A 21,294-nucleotide genomic window follows, 5' to 3' on the forward strand; every position below is an offset into this window, starting at 1 on the left:
AATTGAAAAATAAACAGCAGATCTCTTCAAGGGGAGGTAGTAACCATAGCATTTTATCTCCTGCTTTAAGTCAACTGGTCGCCTCACACCCTGTGCTCAGCACTGTGTACTTCCTGCCATGCATGGGCTACAGCTGCACTATCCAATTCAGTATCCATCAACTACATGTGACCACTGAGCACTTAAAATACGGCTGGTCCAAGCGAGGAACTGATTTTAGTTCAACAGGGTTCCAAGACTCTGACACCCTTCTACCTCCTGGAGTCCCCTTCTCATCCACCTCCCCTAGGCACAGAGAACCTGCACCCTGCTCACCCAGGTAGCACCTCTATGCCTTTAACCCCTCTGGTTTGGACAATTCCATGGTCACCCAACCTGGAAGCCACTCCCCTTGAGATCATCTGCAATGGCACTGCATCCGTCTTTTCTCCCAAGTAAGATCTAAAAATCTGAAGCCAGGCCCTGCTCCCAGCTCAGACTGTTCTGACCCAACTTCTGTTGACAAACACCCCCAATACATCAGTCCTCCCACCATTTGCCTCAACTGCCCCCCCCAGGGACCCAACCAAATGCCCTCGTCTCGACACAAAGCCTCTAGCACTGCAGGTGGGCTCCCCCTGCAACGCCCCATGGACACTGATGAGAGACGGACAAATGGACTCAAGGCAGTGATGCACGAGCCCGGATCTGTTACCACAGACACACAGAGTATTTTACGATTACTGAGGCTTTTTTTATTTTGCACACCAAATCACTGAGGACCTTCCTGTGGATACCTCAGGGCTGACATTGTAAGCGTACCCGGCCCAGACAGTTGGTGGGAAGCAAGATGAGAAAAACAATGACTTGGGCCAATCACAAGATCACAAAGCCAGGGTTTCCAACAGGGTTCCAGATGGTCAGGCTTGGCTTCTGCAGCAATTCTAATGAAGCAGTGAGAACATCACAGGGTGGGAGAGGGTCTTGACTACCAGAGGTCCCTGCCAGTACTGGAGTGGGGCCCGGAGCTGCCCACGTTCACGGTGGGGGAGCGGGAGGTCTGATTAGCTGGCTAGTGTGAAGGGCTCAGGGGCTTGCAGGCCCAGCCCTTACTTGGCTAGGGGGTTTCGGAACTGCCTGCCAGCAAACTTGGCCTTGCTGCCCAGCTCCTCTTCAATTCTTGGGAAGCAAAAGGGAAAAAGGAGGCAGTCACGTCTCAGTGCAGTAGGTCTTTCCCACCCACAAACCCAGTCAAGGCCTAGCCCCACCCCTCCCAGGAAGCGGCGGACCCAGAGCTCTGCCTGCTGGTCCTGCTGCACCCGTTTCTCTGAGCTGCCAAGAACAGAGAGCAGCACCCAGGCCTCCTCACCCCAAAACTCACCCTGCAGGACCCGTCCCCCTTAACATTTCTGAAGGACAAAACAGAGGACATGTCAGGACTGTGACTTCTTGGGAAGAATTTTTTGAATGAGGAAAAAGAGGATCTAATGTATGAAACCCTATTTGGATCCCAATGACAAAAAAATTAAAAAAAAGAAAAAGAAAAAGCATCCTGAGCCATTGGGGACACCGAGCAGACATTGGTAGTGACATTACGGAATTACTGCTAATCTTGGGCAGTATGAGTAAAAAATAAGTAGTCTATTGAAAGACACAGACACTGAAATATTTACACATAAAATCATAAGCTGTCCAGATTTAAAATTCTCTGGCAAAAAATAAAACCATCATGGGGTATAAAACAATGAAGGAATACAGATTAACTGCTGTCCCTGGGTGATAAGTACAAAGGATTCATTCTATGTTTTTCCTTTTTTGAATGCCTGAAATTTTCCAGAAGAGTTTTAAAGGGGGGATAGGGTAGGAGAACTTCGAAATTGGATGTTACTTTTCCCGGCAAGACTTGAAAAATAGGTAAAACAAGGACATGTCTTGCTATGTTGGGGGCTTCCCCAGGACACAGGCAGACAGGAAAGGATGTGCAAAACACTCCAGGAACCAGTGGGACAGACCCTGGCTGTCCTCCCTTTTGGCACGTTTCCTTATCCACAAAACAGGGTGCGAAATTTGATAGCCACTAAGCTTTCTTCCAGCTCTAATGGTTTAATGGTTAAGTTGTTCGACGAGGACCCTTTCCTCTCTTCCACCAGGAGGTGGCAGCACGGCACAGAACAGGTGCTGCCTGCTTCCAAAAAGGACCCAGGGAAGAGGGGGCTGGGGTGGTGCCCAGGGCACCCCAGTAAAGGTCTGTGCCTAACCCTGCTCAGCTCAGGCTCCCAGCCGCCCTGCCTCGCAGGAGGTTCAGGGCCCTGCAGTGCACACCCCACCTGCCCGTGCTGATCCAAAGGCCCTGCGTTACCAAGTGCATCTCTTTACCTGAGGAGCTGGTTGTACTTGGCCAAGCGCTCAGATCGACAAGGTGCACCTGTCTTGATCTGTAAGGAGGGAGAAGGGGTCACATTTGCTTGTAGTGGACACAGAATCTTCCATGCAAGGGGAGGGCCTTGGACTCCAGGAAGGAGGGTGCAACTGTTCAGGCCTGTGAACCCCGGCTATTAGGTGGGGGGCCAGCAAGGAGAAAGGCTAACCCCCAAGCCCACCCCCACTCTGTAGCACTTTGTGGAGCTGCCTTGTGTCTTCTCAGGAGGTTGAGAGCAGAGGGGAGACTCAGGGCCCTTTCCGCTCCGAGCGGCACCCACCTGCCCAGTGCAGAGCCCCACCACCAGGTCGGCGATGAAGGTGTCTTCAGTCTCCCCGGAGCGATGCGACACCATGACACCTCAGCCGTTGGACTGGGCCAGCTTGCACCTGGAAGCAGGACAAGCCCACGTGACCGCACAGCCACTGGCAGCTAATCTCCCAGGCTTGGGACACCACCAGGGAGGGCCAGGCCACACTGTCACCCACCCCCTCCTCTGAGGACCTCCTCAGCCCTCTGGTCCTGCTGTCACAAGTGAGTGCAGCCTCCCTTGAGAAGAGCCTGGTCTGACAGAACCGGCCACAGAACTCATTCAAAACTAACATTCCCTGGTATGAGCAGCCCTTCCTGCCCCTGAAACCACATCACACACGATCAGGACCCCATGCTCGAAACCCGGCTCCTCGGGTGCTGCTGGTCACTTTAAAGGTCTGCTTCCCCCTTCCCTGCCATGCCAGGGCACCCTGGGATGTGGTCGCAGGACCCCCACACCTGCTAACCTCACTTGCATTCACCACCCCCGGCTCCAGGACGACGGCTCCCCTGGGCGGGCACTTACGCCTGAAGGGACTCGGTCACGGAGCCGATCTGGTTCACTTTGAGCAGGAGGCAGTTACACGACTTCTCGCTCGCAGCCTTGGCAATTCGCTTCGGATTGGTCACCGTGAGATCATCCCCCACCACCTGGATCCCTGCACTCGCCGTGAAATTCTTCCAAGCTTCCCAGTCATCCTGGTCAAAGGGGTCTTCGATGGACACCACTGAGGGAAGGGACGTGTCTCATCACAGTGGCCCCAAGGCCTGCTGAATGTCGGTGCCCAGGGAGCCTCATCTCCCCACCTCAACTCACCCCCTGGCCTAAAGCACAGCAGCAGCCCCTCAACTTCTCTCCTGGAACTCCAGGGCCCTGCCAACCCACCCCCGCAAAAGGGCACAAGCCAGGGCTGAGACCCTCAACTTTTAAAAAGGGATACTTAGCCCTCCAGGGTGGTTTGAGTTTAGTGCTATAGAGAATGCGGAGAGCTGCAGACTCGGAGTGTGAAGCCCTGAGTCTGAATACTGCTACACCCGGACCAAGTCATCTACTACAGTGAACTCTTGGCCCCCAGTTCGTCGGGCACACCTTTGGCAAGCTATTAAAATGCTCTGTGCCTCCATTTCCTCTCCCACGAAATGGCAGGAATGGACTCTGTGTGCACCAACTCATGCACAGTGCCAAGCTCTCAGGGAGACCAGGGGCGGAGGCTGTGACTCTCTAGGCTCCGTCTCCTCCCCGGGACAGCGGAGCTAAGACTGCATTCCACTAGGCTGGGACAGCAACCGGATGGCACAGGTGTTTCGTAAATCACTATCACACAGCATCACTGCTGACACCTGAAGAACAATCCTGAGATTCCTTGGAAAAGCTCCCATGGGAGGTGTGGGGCATGGCTCCCGCCCCTCACCAGCCTGCCAGGTGCTTCCCGCACAGCACCAAGTCAGCACCTGGGAAAGGGCAAGGCCCCTCCGGAGCACTCACCTGGGTAGTCCCTGATGAAGGACTTGTACAGGTCTGCCAGTTTGTCAGGTGAGATGTACCTGCTGTGGTCATCAGGAGACTTGAAGTCCAGGTCATACTTCCCATTCTTGAAGAACTCAGAGGCAGCGACATCCATGCCAATCACAACCTTGTCGCTGTAACCAGCTTTGCCAACTGCGTTTTTAATCAGCTCCAGAGCTGGAAAGACATGGTGGCAAGTTTAGAAAGCAGGCAGGTAGAGACAAGTTCCCTTTCACGGCTGCCAAATGGAGCACTGACCACAAGAACAAGATGCTCTGGCCCAACCAGGAATTTTGACACAACTCCAAGCAGTTTTGTTCTGCTTTGGGGCAAGAAACAATTGCTCATGGCCCTCAGGGCACCACAGAGTGGGGAACAGTTATTCCAGCTGACACACTGCTCCCAAATTTAGTGCCCAAGAAGAGCTGTGCTGGCCAGAATAGTTACAGGGACCAGCTGAGATCAGCGGTCCCAATGAACAGGCTTTAAATAGGGCTGAGGCTGGGACCCAAGAGCAGGCCCAGGGGGAGGGTGGCCCTGGGCGGTGAGGGCCCGGCCTCACCCTGTCCGAGTGGCAACCAGATTCCCAAAACACTGGGTCAGACCCAGGGAAGTACTTTCCATGGTCAATTTCACACAACTGAACCAGAGCAGGATGGATGTTTTCTTTCACTAGTTGCCCTTTAGGGCAACAAATATACCTGAGCATGATTTTTCCTTCTGAAACAAAAGACTCAGCAGTGAATTCTTGCCCTATGACTTTCTATACTCTCTACTCAGACACTTAACTGTATGCTTAAAGCTTCAAAACAAAACAGAAGCCTGTTTAAACGTTACCGTAGCTGAATTAACCAAAATAATTCCTGTTAACAGCCCCGAACCACTATCTCCCTTTACAGAGCAGACCTCCACACTCTGCCCTCGCAAGCTGCAGCAGGAATGCCGAGAGGAACGAACCGCCTCTCTATACCCCAACCTGCCTGGTGGAAGCAAACCGTGCGGTTCAGAAGCCAAACTCGTTCCCCATTTTAAAGATGAAGCCCTGGCTCCCACTTCCCTTCCCACAGGCCCATCTGCAGGGTCTTGCACTCTGACGTCATGTGGAAGAAGCACCCAGTGGGTGACAGAGCTGCGGGCTGGCAGGACTTGGGGATCCCATTTAGAGCAAATACCTTCTTTATTCTCCAGGATGTTGGGTGCAAATCCACCTTCATCCCCCACGTTGGTGGCATCTTTCCCGTACTTCTCCTTGATGACATTCTTCAGGTTGTGGTAAACCTCTGCTCCGATGCGCATGGCCTCCCTGAAGTTGGCTGCGCCGATTGGGAGGATCATGAACTCCTGCATGGCCAGCTTGTTGCCCGCGTGAGAGCCACCATTGATCACGTTGAAAGCCTGGGGAGCAGAGAAGGTTCAGCACCGGCCCGAAGAACCCCACACCACAGCAAGGCCCCAGGTCCCATCCCCAGGCTCCCCCAGGAGCATGGCCCTCAGTTTTCAGAAGCACTGGTGAGGCCAGGTGCAGCCCTCAAGTGCTACCCAGGGCTCTCTTGAGAACTATAATAATTACTGTGCTGGTTTGAATCTGTTATGTACCCCATAAAAAACCATGCTCTTTAATGCAATCTTATGGGGGCAGACCTATTGTGGGTGGGAATCTTTCGTTTAGGTTGTTTCCATGGAGGTGTGACCCTGCCCATTCAAGGTGAGTCTTAGTTTACTGGAGTCCTTAAGAGAGCTCACAGAGAAGCTGCGAGACATTTTGGAGAGAAGCTAAGATATGTAATCCAGAGTCTGCCCTGGGAGAAGCAAGAAGGACCCACAAGAGCCGACACAGACCCAGACGTTCGGAGAAGCTAAGAGATGAAGCCCAGAGTTTGCCCCGGAGAAGCTAGGTGTGAACCCACAGATGCTTAAGGAAAAAGCAATTGGAATCAGAAGCTGAAAGCAACACAACTTGGGAACAGAGGACGAGCAGATACCAGCCATGTGCCTTCCCAGCTGACAGAGGTGTTCTGGATGCCATTGGCTTTTCCTCAGAGAAGATATCTACCTCCTGATTCCTTAATTTGGACACTTTTATGGCTTTAGAACTGTAAATTTGTAATCTAGCAAATCCTCTTTACAAAAGCCAATCATTTCTGGTATTTTGTTAACTGCAGCTTTAGCAAACCAGACCAATTATCATCACAAGTGCTCACTGTTCTAAGCACTGACCATGATCTCAGCTGGTGTGGCCCACCTAAGAAGCCAAGTACCCTCATCGACCTCCCATCACCAATGAAGGGCCTGGGGACTGAGAAATCAAGTCATCTGCTCATGGCCACTCTCAGAAGGGGGAGAGGAGCTGTTTCAGGCCGGGACCTCCAGAGCCCACTTTAATCTACCAATTTGGGCAAGTCTCATGTTGAAGAGATGAGGACATGGGAGGTCTCGGGTCCCCTCCTAACACCCCCCACTCCTCATTTGGGAAGTTTCAATGAGCAACTCACGGGAACTGGCAGGATGACTTCTGAATTGCCAGCCAGGTCAGCAATGTGACGGTACAGGGGCACCCCCTTCTCCACGGCTCCAGCCTTGCAGACAGCAAGGGACACGCCCAGAATGGCATTCGCACCAAACTTAGCTAGAACAGAACCAGAGTCAAATTCAGTTATTCCCTGTGCACCATCCTTTCTCCCACTGGCCTTTCCTAAGTGCCACTACACTCTGAACCCTTCCTCTCCTCGTATTTCACTTTATTTTCAAACTAGAAATGCAAACATTATTCTGTGTGGACCCACCCTGTTTTTACCAAGAAGAGAAAGCCCCTTCTATGGTCAAGGGAGCTATCACACATTCTGTAAATTGACCAGTACAAGGGGCAAATCTGTTTTGAGTAACCCTACAATGTGTTGGGGTCACGTTGTTATGTTCCTGACATTTAAAAATTTGATTTATTAAGGCGAGGCAAAGAAACCGGAGGACACCACAGGCTACCATTTAGTTCATCTTTAGGGATTACACGACCTCTTCCTCACTCAAAGAATTTTTTAAGGCCTTGGGGAGATTCTTCCCTGGCAAAACCCCCATCAGGTCACTCACATTTATTTTCAGTTCCGTCCATCTCGATCATCAGTTTGTCAATCTTCTCCTGCTCCACGACGTTCAGTTTCTGCAAAGGAGAGAGGAGATAAGCTTCCCGGGAGGGGAAGGGATCACTCCTCACCTAACCTTTGCACTCCTGTCCTGGATCTACAAAACCCTGTCAACTGTGCAAAGTCAAGGTCAGCCCTGTGTAGATGCTTGTTCTACAGGTATCAAAGGAAAACAGAAACCAGAGAAGACAAAGGGGGACCCACAAAACTCCCTTTACCTGCTCTAATGGTATCAGAGTTTCTCCAAGCACCAGGGAGCCAACCATGAACCATAGAGAGGGTGTTGGAAATGGTCCTTCCCTTCTAAAGGGAGATCAGTCTATGGAGGGAGCACCAAGTCTCACTACACAGAAAACAAAACATGCAGCATCTACTAGATAAGGCATCACTCCAAAGCAACACGACTTTGTTGACAATAAATACACGAGTTGTGCCTTTCAAAGTAAGCTCTACTGCCGTCCTTCTTGGCTGTCCTTAATGATGGCAAATCTTCACCCTCTGATGGGAGATATTTTCAAGGAGTCAAAAATCATTTAGTAATATGTTTGATGACTAAAATAGAGATGAGTATTTCTGGGGAGACCATAAATAACACTGGTGCTCTTATTAGTCTTGAAAACAGGCTCAAAAAGTAAATTTTAAAATTAAAGTTGGCATTACTTTTAAAACTTCATAACTGAATCCTAACACTGAATTATTTTATATACAATGTGTTTTACAGAAAAATTAAAACATGAAAGGAAAATTACCCATAACCCCTATCGTGCCATGTCAACACTCTCATGTCTTTGCTTTCTGATGAGGCATCACTGGAAAAAAAGTAAGCAGTCACCACTCAGGCGACTAGGGGGCCAAGTCTCACCAATAGTTAAACTGACATCTGTTGCCCCAGGGGGAAAAATGTCACCGGAGGCTGACCCATTACACTGGTCAGGTGTGTAAGGTACGGACACACAAAGCAGAGTGCTCTGTGCGGCATCCTGGGAGGATGGGATGAGGGTGTGCACTGGCGGATCTTGCCGAGGACGACAGGGGCAGGAGTCAATTACAGAGCACCAAGGCCAGGGTAAAATAAGCCAGCTGGGGAGGGGGCGGCTGAGGCTCATCTGCCATCGGTGACTCGAGGAGGAGGCTGTCGTGTGTCTGGAACCTGAGCATCTCCAGGCAGGGGATTCAGATCGGCCACCCTGGGGAAGCACCACAGGAGCCGCGGAGGGCAGGGCCACAGAGGGAATCAACGGGACCAAAAAACCTGTTGAGCAGGGAGGGCTGTCAGATCTCCCAGCCCTACTCCAGTGACAGCAGCTCCACTTTCATCTGACATGCTGACGTTCCAACTGAGATTTTTTAAAAGTCAATAAAAATACAGTGAAAAGTGAGTCAGTCACCCTGGATACGTAACTCCCAATTCCCTGAGACAGCTGCTCTTAGAGCTTTTTTGCTCTTAATTTCCGAAAGGGCAAGATGGTGGGAGGTGAGAACTGGGGTGCTAAAACAGCGTCCCCACCCCGACACAACACCATGCGCCATTAGACCCCAACATGCGGGCAGAGGGCGGGTTAGGAGAGGCAATGCCGTTCTCATGCACTGGTCAGGGAATCCAATCGGCTTCTGTAGCTCTCAGAATAAGCTCTCCGATAAACAAGAAAGCCCACTGAGCTGGGCACTGCTTTGACGGCATTGCTCTAGAGTAGTTACCAGGAGGAAGGCTCCTACCTTGCTAACCAGGGCAGGTGCAATAGTTTTATTGATGTGCTCAACAGCCTTTGAGACACCTAGAAGGAACAATCAAATCAAATTACTGACATGAATTACAAAACGGGCTTGAGCAGCACTGATGGAGAGAATCACTGATGACGTTAGCCCAGATATGCACAAGCCCACCAGCAGACCTCCAGAGGCCCCTCCCGACTATCCCCATCTCCCTCTTCCCCCCAGAATCGAGGACTTTCTGGCCTAGTCTGAGCGCTCTTACCAAGGACCCCAAAGGGTTAGAGACAAGCACCGAGCAACAGCCTCCGAATGCTGGAGGAAGAGGAAGGTTAGTTTGCAAGACCATGCATTGGAAGCACCAGCTGCAGAGAGACCAAAAGGATGCCCGAGGCGTTACCTGGGTGGACAAGGCTGGTGCCAGGAACTCATTAATATACTTAACAGGCCTGGAGACACCTGACCAGTCGAGATTGACAGGAGGAAAAAAGAAAGACTCAGAAGAGAACTGGCTACGAAGGACACTGAGTCAAAGAGAGAAAACAGGAGGGCAAGGCGAATAGTGCAGGGACTGTGAGTTCACCCATCCTGGATAAAGAATAACTCACTGAGCACTGACTACAAGCCAGGCGCAGTGTCGCCCGCTTGCGACAAGGACCCGGAGGCTGTTAACTGCTGCAGCAGAGGGGAGCCTTTTGTTTGTCTTCCGACCACATGAACACTGACTCTGGCCCAACATTTCTCACTCTTTATTTTAATCGCCAACTTCTTCCCCAGAATTTAGGACTTTTGTCATAATTGCCCCCCACCCTAGGAAATTCTAACCCCATGGGCACACTGCACATTTTAAGATTTTCTCCCCGCCTGGGGGTGACGGTGCCCCCACTGAGAAGGCGCTCCAGCTCTCTCTGCCCCTGTGTTTCGGTCACACAGGCTGTTACCTACCAAGGTGAAAGTTGCCCAGACACTGACAATTTGAATACAGGAAGAGACCTGCTTTGCTCCAGAGTAGTGCTTGTGTGAAATATTACTATTTCAACACATAATAACACAATTACTATAAGACACTTTACATTGCATTTTTCATACTGTGTCCTCAAAATCCAGTCAACAGAAAGAGCAAACTACATGGACAGATCCAGAGGTCACCAGTAACGGCAAGCCTTTCCCGAGACCCTCCTTAGCCGCCACCTTTCTGTGAGCCTAGACCCTTGAAGAGGCTGTCGGTCTGAAGACCCACGGAAACACCTGGGGGTGGGTGAGTGGGGCTTTTCTTTAGTACTGGCTGAAGGTCCTCCTCTCCTTCTTAAGGTTCTTGGAATGACCATGAAGCAGATGTGAAGGAGAGTGGAGACAGACTGTGACAGGAACAAGGAAACCCCCAACCTTGGGGTTAGAGGCTCGGGAGTGCTGGCATCACTAAGCCAACCTTCCCGGCTCTCTTGTGTGCTGGCACAAGGACTCTCCATTGACACTACGGACCTAGGCACAAGCTCACCACCTTCAAATACAAGCCCGCCAGGGAGGGAGGCAGCCATGGAAGGCCAGGGGCAGGGGCTCAGGGGCCGCCCTGTACCTTTCCCCATGTAGCGTGTCTTGTCATTGTCCCGGAGCTCAAGGGCCTCATAGATACCAGCTGAGGCACCACTGGGCACAGCAGCTCTGAAGAGCCCTGGATGTGGAGGGGGAGAAAGAAAGCAAACAGTGTTGATTAATGAATAGTCCCAGCACACACCTCAGTTCCCTCTCCCACTCACAGATGGTTCCGTCCTTAGGAAATACCGCCACTTCCTTCTACCAACTGGGGGACTCAAAACGGTCTTGGTCTGTTCTTCCTGCCTTTCACGTTTTTCTCATTCTGCTATTGCAATGCAATCTCACCACAAAGCTACTGAAATTCTCTAGTTTAGAGAAAATGCTTCAAGAGCAGTGCTTCTCAAATTGTACCGTGTGAACACATCACTGAGGTTCTTGTTAAAATGCAGACCCTGACACAGGAGGCCTGGGAGTCTGCATCTCCAGCAAAGCGCACAGCTGGTGCCTGCAGCCAGCCTGGGACCACTTTGGCAGTGCCACTGAGCAGAAATGAGAGCCAGTGGTGTGGCTTAAAATTTTCCAGTAATGATGTTTAAAAATGAACAGGGAAGTTATTTTATTTCACCCAATTCATCCAAAATATTACCACTTTAACATGTAATAATATAATTATTACAAGACACTTTACATTCCATTTTTCATACTGTGTCCTCAAAATCCAGTTACATTTTATTTCCACAACCCATCTTAAGCTAGATTAGTCATACTTCAAATGTCTAACAACTACACCCAATGAGAGACTTTTGAAATGAGACTGCCAGCTTTCAGGTCCTGAATGTGTTGGCCCAAGCAGTTACAGAGAAAATCTCGGACAACAGGACAGAGTAGGGGGAAAAGGAATAAAAACAATAAAAGGTACAAAGTTTAATAAAACACTTGGACACAATTAAGCACTAAATCATGCAGTTGTGCAGATACAGAAACCAGCCTCTGGCTAAATACAGTGGACCATAAATGGTGACCCCTTGGAGACAGGCACAAGGACAGGCGCAATGAGAAAGGTACTGCAGCTTGTCTGGTTACAAAGACAGGTTTAAGGGACTGAAGTGTGGGCAGCCTCCCGAACCCACTCTAAAAGTGTAAGGAATTTCCCCGGCTGAGCTATGGGACTGGTGAGTGTGGGGATGTGAAGGCAAATGGGCAAAGAGAAAAAAATCGACCAGGTATTTCAACCAGGTGACTTGTTTGTACACCCATGCCATTTGCAGTGACCGTATGTGATAAGCCGGACACACATTTCTTCTTGAAATATGCACTAGCTTCCCGTGTGCCCATCAGGCATTGGCCAGGCGAAAAAGTGATGAAAGGCACTTAAGCAACCCATCACTTCGTTTTTTAAAAACAATTAAGACAAACAAAAGAGGAAGTTCCATTAAATTAATTTCAAAGTGTTAATTTATTCATTTTAAACTGTTTCAAATAAAATAAAATATACTCTTTCCCCCATTTAAAAAATGATCCCCCACCCCCCTCAAACCTTCTAGGATCCTGGGTTTTGGTTTCATTAATTTCTAAGTGGAAAGTTTCACCCTCTGACTAAGCAGCACCCTACAAGAACCCATAGAATTAGCCACAGAGCACATGCTCTGAAGGAAGCAGACTGGGCGTGTCCACTGCAACTGGTGGCAAAGGCAGAACATCCTGGGAGACTTTAGTGTCCATGAAGTCTAGACTCAAGGATCCCTCTTTTCCTGAGCAAGTGGGGAGGGGACGGCAGGAAGGGCTGGAGATTGGGCCATCACTGCCAGGCTTGTGACTCACAGTGACTCAGCTCTGACTGGCAGGCCTGGGTGATTTCGCCTGGAGCTCCTTTTGAACCGCACCTACTATGTCCAATTTAAAATGGCTGAGACACTGGAGATATAACAGAGCTACACAGGGACCAATTTTCTTCTTAAAGTGATAAAAAGGGGAGGAGATTGTTAAGAGTCTCCATTCTATTCTTTTCTCATGTGGGAAAACTCCTGGGGAGATCCACAGTCAGCAAAATCAAGAGCCTGTGGTTCTCAATGCCCTTAAGTAAAAACTGTCCCTGTTCCTTGGCCCTAGATTGATTTCTGGAAACAAAGGTAAGAGTGCTATATTTATACTTGTTTGGACTCCCCTAATCTCTTTCCTTTTCAAAGGAGAAAGATCACTTTGTCATGTCAAATCTGTTTATTTGGTTACAGCAACTGTGACTAGTAATGACTGGTGATGGGACCTTCTAGGGGCAAGGCCTCACCTTCCTTCCCTACCTCAGTGACTCAGGAGCCAACCCGGCTTCTGTTTAAATACCACGCAGCAGCAAGTCAAGGACTCCATGTCTTCAAGTTCCCACCTCACCTCAGAAACCACAACCTGCTAGCATGTGTAGATGGAAAAGGACAGTCTTACGTTATCTTTTTTTTTTTTTTGCCTAAGGCTTCTACCATTTTAAAAAAGTTTTCAAAAAGGTTTGTGGTGTGTAGAACAATAGAAACACTGATGGCACATACCTTTTTGGGTGAAGAGATCCACTTCGACGGTGGGATTTCCACGAGAGTCGAATATCTCTCTGGCAAAGATCTTGAGAATAGACATGATGAACTTCTGTGGGGGAAACACGGTTTGTATTTTCTGTAAACCATAAGGTACACCCTACTTTGTTCATTCGAAGATCACTTCCAAGTCTTCCTAGACTAGAAGGACTCTGCACTAGACTCATTATCAGATGTAGAAGACTGGCTGGAGTGGAAAACAGTCTGCTGAAAAGCAGTGGGAACTGATCTTAAAAAGAGGAGGTGGGCCCCACTTTGAAAGGCCCTACACCCCGGTCAGGTCTCATCCTATAGGCAGAGAATGCAGGAAGCTGTGTGCCAGGGAGAAACCAAACCCAAATGGAAAGACTGGTGGCTGATGGCAAGCAGGATCACTACAGAGGACTTCTGGAACTGGCTGGCCTCAGCTAACAAGGTTGCCACGGCAACGGAAAGGGAATGACTTAGTCGAGACCAAAAGGCAAAGACTGAACATGAAGGTTGAAAGAAAACCCATTTAGCATAGGGCAAAAGAAAAGGGGGGAAGGGACAGGAGAAAGTCCTGGTTTATGTGTTTAAATAGTGAATTAAAAGTTTGGCACATGGAATCAGATGAGACATTGTAAATGTACTAAACGACACTGAATCGTTTACTTCAGATTCATCCTTTTTATGGTATGTGGATTCCATCTTAATTTTAAAAAGTTTGGGACATAATTCATTATATTCAATGTAGCAGTACATTGTTCAATTAGGGGCTATTAGATATCCAGTTAGAAATTTTGAGTCTGGAGTTCGGGAATAATCTGCTCCTCAGCTCTGTGCTGGGATTTTGACTGCCGCTCCGTGCCATTTTCCAGGCCTTTCAATTTTCCAAGTATTTGGTGTGCAGCAAGACAGGATATAGTAGTAGAAGACATTTCTTTCAAAGGGCATTTTTCCCCATTAAAAAAACTTAAGTATGAACTTTTAAAATTTGTAAGTAGAGAAAATTCTGACTACAACATTCTGAGAAGAATATACCTATAAAGAACCCAGAAGGATTTGCAGCAAGCCCCCAGAGAAAGCTGCTTTCTTGTTTTTTCCCCGGGGGCTCTACAAGGAAAAACTAATTCAACAAGTTAAAGCATTCAAGTGGATGAGAGGAAATAAATTAGCATTCAGAAATCATTATTTCCCCGGGCTCCCTTCCAGCATCTTCTCTGGAATGTTCTGAAGCAGCAAATGGCATATCTTTATTTTTTAATTTTAATAAGTTTCAAAATTAGATACTGAAGTCACTTCGATGGCTTTTTTTCTACATAACAATGGAGTTTCATTAGCCAACAAAAAAGAATCTAGTTTTTATCGACTAGCCTCCAAAAAGGTAAATTTGTTTAGACATGGTTATTTTAAATCAACTTTGAGAAACAATTTACATCCAATAAAATGCACTTATTCCAAGTGTGCAGTTTTATGAGTTTTGAAGAAATACACACCCTTGTCCATTTGCAGTCAACTCCCCCCATTCCGAGGCAACCAGATTTCCTTCGTCACTGTAGATTTTAATCATATCTTTAAGCACATCTTTAATACAGTGGCACAGCACAGAGCTTTAAGATCTAATTTTTCGTTTCATTTTAGTGAATAAAACATAATTAACCTAGTGTATCTTTAAATTTGATAGATAACTATTTCCCGAAGTAAGGAGAGCTCAGCAACACAGATCCTGATGACACCGCTTCCCAGCAGGACCGCTTTCAGGGGTGGGGGTGGGGGCTGGAGGAACCTCGTACCAGGGGCGGCCTGAGTGGCCCGAGGCAAGGCAGCCAGCGCACCACAGGCTGGGGGGAGCAGCCAACAGAAAGCTTTTTCAAAATACTTCCTTTCTGCGTCAGCTCAGGACCGGAATGGGGGTGCGGGCCGGGCGGTGGGGAGCAGATCCTGCCTGACCTGGGCGAGGTCGCCTGACGGCCCTTTTCTCAAAAATAAGCCCGTGCTTGGTGTTACTGATTGGGGGGCTACATATGGGGGCTCTTATTTTCTGCAAGCCTATAATTTCTCAAAAAAAAAAAAATACATCCTCCATGATCAAGTGGGATTGTATGCAAGGACGGGCCAAAATAAGAAAAAAAAATTGTCAAAAAATAAATAAAAAAATAAGCACCCTCTTAAGCTACACGAGCTGTTACCTACTCCGGAGTAGCGATGGGCTGGATACCGTGACGCTGAACTGCAGTCCCGGTGCCAACAGTGGGGGGCAGGGGCTGGTGGGGGGGGCGAAGTTAGTGGGCATCTCTTCTTTCCTGGCCGCTTCCTCCATTTTAGGAAGGGCCTGGCTTTAATTACCACTCGGGGTGAGTCTGCATTTCTCCCCTAAAACCCTCTTACTTGGCTACTGACAGAGAGACTCCCTGCCCTCACCAGCCCTCCGGACGAGATGGCTCGCGCGGCTCTGCCCCCGCCCCGCCCCGCGGTTACCCTGCCTCGTAACTCGGTCTTCACGGCTTAACCTGCACATTCCCCCTCCCCAGAAACTGGGTGTCCCACAGGTGCGCGTGGCGCCCCGGGGCGCTCGTCCGGGAAGCGCGGCGGAGTCGGGGTTGCGCTCCGGGCCACGCGGGCGCCCACGGGATAGCCGCGGACGGCCCCCGACCCGGCCAGGAAACCCACGCGCCACCTGCCGAGAGCGCGCTCAGAGGCCCTTCCCCGGCGTCCTTACCGGCCCGCCGGGTCTCGTAGCCAAGGAAAGAAGCCGAGGGGGCTGCAGCGAGGGAGGTTAAGACGGAAAGGCCCGCACGCGCCGAGTCCGCAAGCTCCTCTCCTCGCCGCCGCCCCGATTTCCTGCCAATCCCGGAGGCCCCGCCCACTTCCCCGCCTCCCTGGGCCCGCCCCGTCCGTGCCGCGTCGCCATTGGCCAGGAGCTATGTCAATCGGACCCTCGCCTCTCTAGACGCGCCGGGGCTGTGGCCTGCGCGGAGGCTGAGAAAGGGGGAGCGGGGGCTGGGCTGAGGACCCCGGGCCTCGACTCCCCGCCCCACACCAGAAGGGCCCACGGCCTTCCGCTCCCGCCCCACGCCGGGGCCCCTGAGGAGGGCGGGGGTCTGTGGCGTCGGGGCGGGGCAGCTCGGCGGGCATGAGGGCTCGGGGCTCCGTCACGTACTCCGAGTCCCACACGCACTCGTCGTAGCTCCGGCGCCGCACGACCTTCTGATGACCTTCACGGCACCTCCTTTCCCGGGCCGCCCCGGAGCGCGGTGCCCGAGAGACCCCGTCGGCTTGGAGGCGTTGAGCGGCCGCGGGGCGCGGGCTCGACCCGGGAGAGAGGGGGAAGGCGGGGGGGAGGGGGGGCAGTGGGGAGGGGCCCGCAGCGCCCTGAGCCGGGAGCCACGTGCCCGCGCCTGCGCGCTGCGGCCCCAGCCCCGCAGTCAAGGTGACCCTGGGGTCCCCTTCACCTCACGGCGTCAGGCGGAGATTGCGTATCAGACCCAGAGAGCCGGAAGGAAGATTCATTTCTCTTTAACTACAACTAACGCTTCCTACGCGCCAGGCACATGTCCGCGCGCCCCCCGTACTCGTACTTGAGTCTCCAGTTCTTGTTCTTGGTTCACCTTGAACAGAAGACTTCACAACCCATCCCTTTCCTATCTGTAGGACTAGATCAAGTCTGCCTAGGTTCTTGTGAACTATGGAGTAATGATTTAGGGGTGGAATTTCTCAAAGTACAAAACAACAGGTAACATTCCATGGTGATCTAGCAAATGAAAACCAAGAAGGAGTGGGTGGAATGTTTTGACTTTCTAATCCAGAAAAAAAGGATAGCTATTAAAAATCACACACACTCACACACACGCCTCCCCAAAGGAGGGCTGAGATAGATGATCGCTTGATTTTCTGTTACAGTTATTTTTGTATTTTCTCAACGTTCCTCCGGATTTCCAAGTCTGAGATCTAAAACAGTGTCATCTTTATATTTAACACCCTGCCTTGCATGGAGATATTCAAAAAAGTACTTTCTTCCCGTCAGCTTTTATCCCCACCCCCCCAAAAAAAAACCAAAACCACAAAACTACTGGCTTAGATTTCCAAAGCACTGGGTATAGGAGAAGGCCTTCTGAGTTCATGTATTTGTTTTGCACTAAATAGGCAAGAACTTTAGGATAAAATTCAGGAAAAAAAAAAGCAACATGAAATCATAAAATATTTCAGTAAAGAATTATATGAATTTTGCAAGCAGAGTTTGTTATTTCACCAGTGGTACACTGACGTTTCTGGCTGCTTAAAACCAATATCCTAGCCCCATGACTCAGCAGCTAAGTCAACAGCGAAGATCTCTGAAGCCTTGAAAGAACTCAAAGGAAATCAGACACTGAGAGCTTTTATTTTCAGAGCCATTTTAAGGTGTGGCCCTGAAAGGGTGCCAAAACAATGCCTTTAATTTTACATTACAGTTGTTAAGAGAGATAAAGATAGATGCGGCTCTTATAAAATCTCTCTGGCCAGAACCAGGGCGTCTAGCAGGAAATCAAATGTAGTACAATCTGAGTCAGCCAAGATTCTTGGAGGACACCCCAGCATGTTCTGAGGCAGCACTTTGACCTCAGATTGTAGCTAAAATGTTAATGATCAGTGGAATGTCTTCAAATCTCTCTCAAAATCCACAGGCTGCCAAAATGTCTTCCCCATCTTGGTTCCTGAGGCTCTTTTATCAAGCCGTGGGGCTCATCTTTGCAGTGCAAGCACAGGGGCATGGGCCTGTTGGGGCGGGGGCGGAGTCCAAGGCATACCACCTGGTGAAGCCTGACAGGTAGAGCTTGAAGGCCATCTGCACAAACCAGGGTTGAGGGAAAGTGAATCTGTAGCAATTGGCAACCACCTGGATTACTGATTCTGTTTGTGATGTGTGCACCACTGGTCTATTGAAAAAGTGATACAAAAAGTTTCTGAAGGCGGTTCTCCAGCCAGATAGGAAACTTCAGGGTGAGAGGAGGGGTGGGCTGGGGGTAAGAGATCAGGTAAGTGCAGAAGGCCCTCAAGGGATCTAGGCAGATGGACACTCCTCCTAAAGGGTGGTGAAGTTTTTGTGTTTGTTTGCTTTATCATAAACTATTTCATACATACCAAAGACCATATGCAATTTATATGGTATAATACATGAACATCTGTGTACCCTCACCTGCTTAAGAAACAGAATATCTGGAATTTCAGTCAAGTCCCTTGTGTATCCATCCTTCCCTGGCCCCAGAGGATTTATAATCATAAATTTATAATCATAAATTTTATGATTATTATCTCCTTGGTTTTCTTTAGGGTTTTAAAATAATTTTTGAACTTGATATAAATGGCATCTTACTGTTTGTAGCCTTTTGCTACCGTTTTTTTGTTCAACTTGATGTTTGTGAAATCCATGCATGTAGCTGTGGCTGGTTCGTTTTCAGTGCCGTATAGCATCCCACTGTGTGAATATCACACATTCTCCTGTCAGTGTTCCAGTTATTTTATAACTGGTTATTTTATAATCAGTTATAACTGGTTCCATTTATTTTTCTTGCTTATATGGACAATGCTGCTGTGAACTTTGTTATGATGTCTCCTGAGCACAGGTGTGAGAGTTCCTAGGGCCCACACCTGGATGTGAAATTGCTGGGTGGTAGGGTACACACATCTTAAACTTTGTTTCTCAGTGGTTGTATCTCAATACATATGAGTTCTGACCCAGTTTGGAAAAGTCAAATGAAATTCAGTTCTTCCCTTGCAGGTTTTTTTTTTTTCTTTAGGAATTAAATCACCTTGAATTTTCAATTTGCCACCCTTTCCAAGTCCTTCACTTAAAAAAGAAACCCACATTTCCTCTCTGTAGATTGCAGCCGATACCCTACCTTAGGTGGTTTTGAAGCACTTTTTAGGGCTTTTTGTGTGAGCAGTCTCCTCCCAAGTCACCTATGGGAAGCAGGGATTGGGCAAACCCATCCTAGAAACCCATTGCACACCGGGGAGACAGGTGGGAGAGCATGGTATGACTTTCAACAGAGTCATGTTTAGTGGGCATTCTTTAGGGGTGCCCAATGAGGAGATTAAAGTAAGGAGGCCTGGCGACAAAGAATACAGAGGTATGGGGAATGCAAGGAGTGGGCCCCTAGTGAGCAGACACCGCCCCCCCCCGCCCCCCAGGAGTTGATGAAGGGGAACCAGTGGACACTGAGTGGGACTCTAGACCGGGGAAAACTGAAGTGGGAATCAGAGGAAAGAATATCTCTCCTAGGTGTTAGATGGCTCTGCATGGATCCTCTCTGAGCCTCAGCTCCTTAATCTTTGAAATGGGTGTGATATTATCAACCTTGAGAGGATGCCCGGAGCAGTCACAGCCTCCAGAGGCTCATACATCAGTTTGGGAATCATTGCTTAAAGCTAGGAGGGAGGCCTGTGAGGCATTAATAGCTCTCAGCAGCTGCTGCAGTAGATTATCCAGGGAGCATCTTCATTTTCATCCCCATCCGCTCCTACCCTCCTTTTTTAGACTCCCTATTGTCATTGCTTGAATCCAGGCCCAGGGCACCTGCAGCTCTGGGAGGCCCAAAGAACCCCTCGTGTGGCCCATAAGCCAGGGGGGCAGTGTCACTAGAGGCAGGGGTGGCCCCCCGCTGGCCTGCTCCAACCAGAAGTCGCCCCGAGAGGGAGAGAGGCCAGAGGACACAGCGTTAGAACCACGGCAGGAAAAGCAGGAGCCGGTTCTTCCTTTACTTGCTGCTTGTGATTCACTAACTGAGAATAAGGATTCTAGGGAGGCTTCGTGTGGACCATGAGATAGAGAGGAAATCACCCTTCCATCTTGTTCTAGTTTGCTAATGCTGCCAGAATGCAAAACAGCAGAGATGGATTGGCTTTTTTAAAAGGGGGTTTATTTGGTTACACGGTTATAGTCTTAAGGCCACAAACTGTCCAAGGTAACACATCAGCAGTCGGGTACCTTCACTGGAGGATGGCCAATGGTGTCCGGAAAACCTCTGTTAGCTGGGAAGGCACGTGGCTGGCATCTGCTCCAAAGTTCTGGTTTCAAAATGGCTTTCTCCCCGGATGTTCCTCCCTAGGCTGCAGTTTGTCAAAAATGTCACTCTTAGTTGCTCTTGGGGTGGTCATCCTCTCTTAGTGTCTCTGGAGCAAGAGTCTGCTTTCAACAGCTGTCTTCAAACTGTCTCTCATCTGCAGCTACTCTCAGCTTCTGTGCATTCTTCAAAGTGTCCCTCGTGGCTGTAGCTCCTCTTCAAAATGTCATTCTCAGTTGCTCTTCAAAATGTCACTCACAGCTGCACTGAGACCCTTCTGTTTGTCAGCTCATTTATATGGCTCCAGTGATTTGATTCAGACCCACCCTGAATGGGCGAGCCAACACCTCCATGGAAATTATCCAATCAGAGTCATCACCCACAGTTGTGTGAGTCGCATCTCCATGGAAACATTCAAAGAATTACAATCTAATCAGCACTGATACGTCTGCCCATACAAGATTACATCAAAGATAATGGCATCTTGGGGGACATAATACATTCAAACCAGCACACACCTATTACAGAGAGAACATTACTGAGGCCTGAATTACCCACCGACACCATATTGCTCCTCTGTATACTGGTTGTTGCATCCCGTCAGCAAGTCCCTTAATGAGTTCCCCTGTGGTTGTCTCCATTTGTAGAAAAAGCAGATGTGCAGAGACCAGGCAGTCAAAGCTCAGAGCGGTTAATGACTTGCTAAGTCTGCAGTTGGAGGGTGGAGGCGCTGGGGGTCCAGCCAAGGCAGCCCTGACCCCCAACCTCTCAGCATCCTGCTCCTCCAAGATGAAAGATGTGGGTAAGAGGCCGCAGTTCTAGAAACTTAGTCCAGGGAGCCTTCCCCTGATCAGAACAGCTACCCCTTGAATATAACCAGAAAGAGAATTCAAGCGCAGCAGCTAAAGGATTTGAGAAACATCAGTCATATGGCCTTCGTATCCGCTAGATACTGTATCCTTTCGAGAACAAGCTGGTAGCTAAAAGGATAAAGCAGCTGGCACAGATCAAGGAGTCAGATACATTGTATTGAGTTTCCATGACAAAATGTCCCCAATCCCATGCGAGATGACATTTTCTGCCTTTCCTAAACAAACTCCCTGATTTTCCACAA

At 49.4% G+C, this 21,294-nt stretch overlaps 2 protein-coding genes across 9 annotated transcripts in view; both read right to left on the reverse strand.

The window, feature by feature from the left end:
* The window catches only part of RERE (arginine-glutamic acid dipeptide repeats), a 771,648-nt gene that overhangs the window by 330,784 nt on the left and 419,570 nt on the right, over positions 1-21,294 (reverse strand). The window lies entirely within an intron of this gene.
* ENO1 (enolase 1) lies at positions 712-16,440 on the reverse strand. Its single transcript, XM_037828617.1, is given in 12 exon segments — positions 712-1,158; positions 2,356-2,414; positions 2,679-2,787; positions 3,237-3,438; positions 4,197-4,394; positions 5,390-5,612; positions 6,710-6,843; positions 7,302-7,371; positions 9,071-9,129; positions 10,641-10,736; positions 13,138-13,231; positions 16,301-16,440. Coding segments are annotated over 11 exon segments (1,305 nt in total). The 5' UTR covers positions 13,223-13,231; positions 16,301-16,440; the 3' UTR covers positions 712-1,088.

This window comes from Choloepus didactylus, chromosome 2 (assembly GCF_015220235.1).
Source record: "Choloepus didactylus isolate mChoDid1 chromosome 2, mChoDid1.pri, whole genome shotgun sequence".
Taxonomy (NCBI): Eukaryota; Metazoa; Chordata; class Mammalia; order Pilosa; family Megalonychidae; genus Choloepus; species Choloepus didactylus.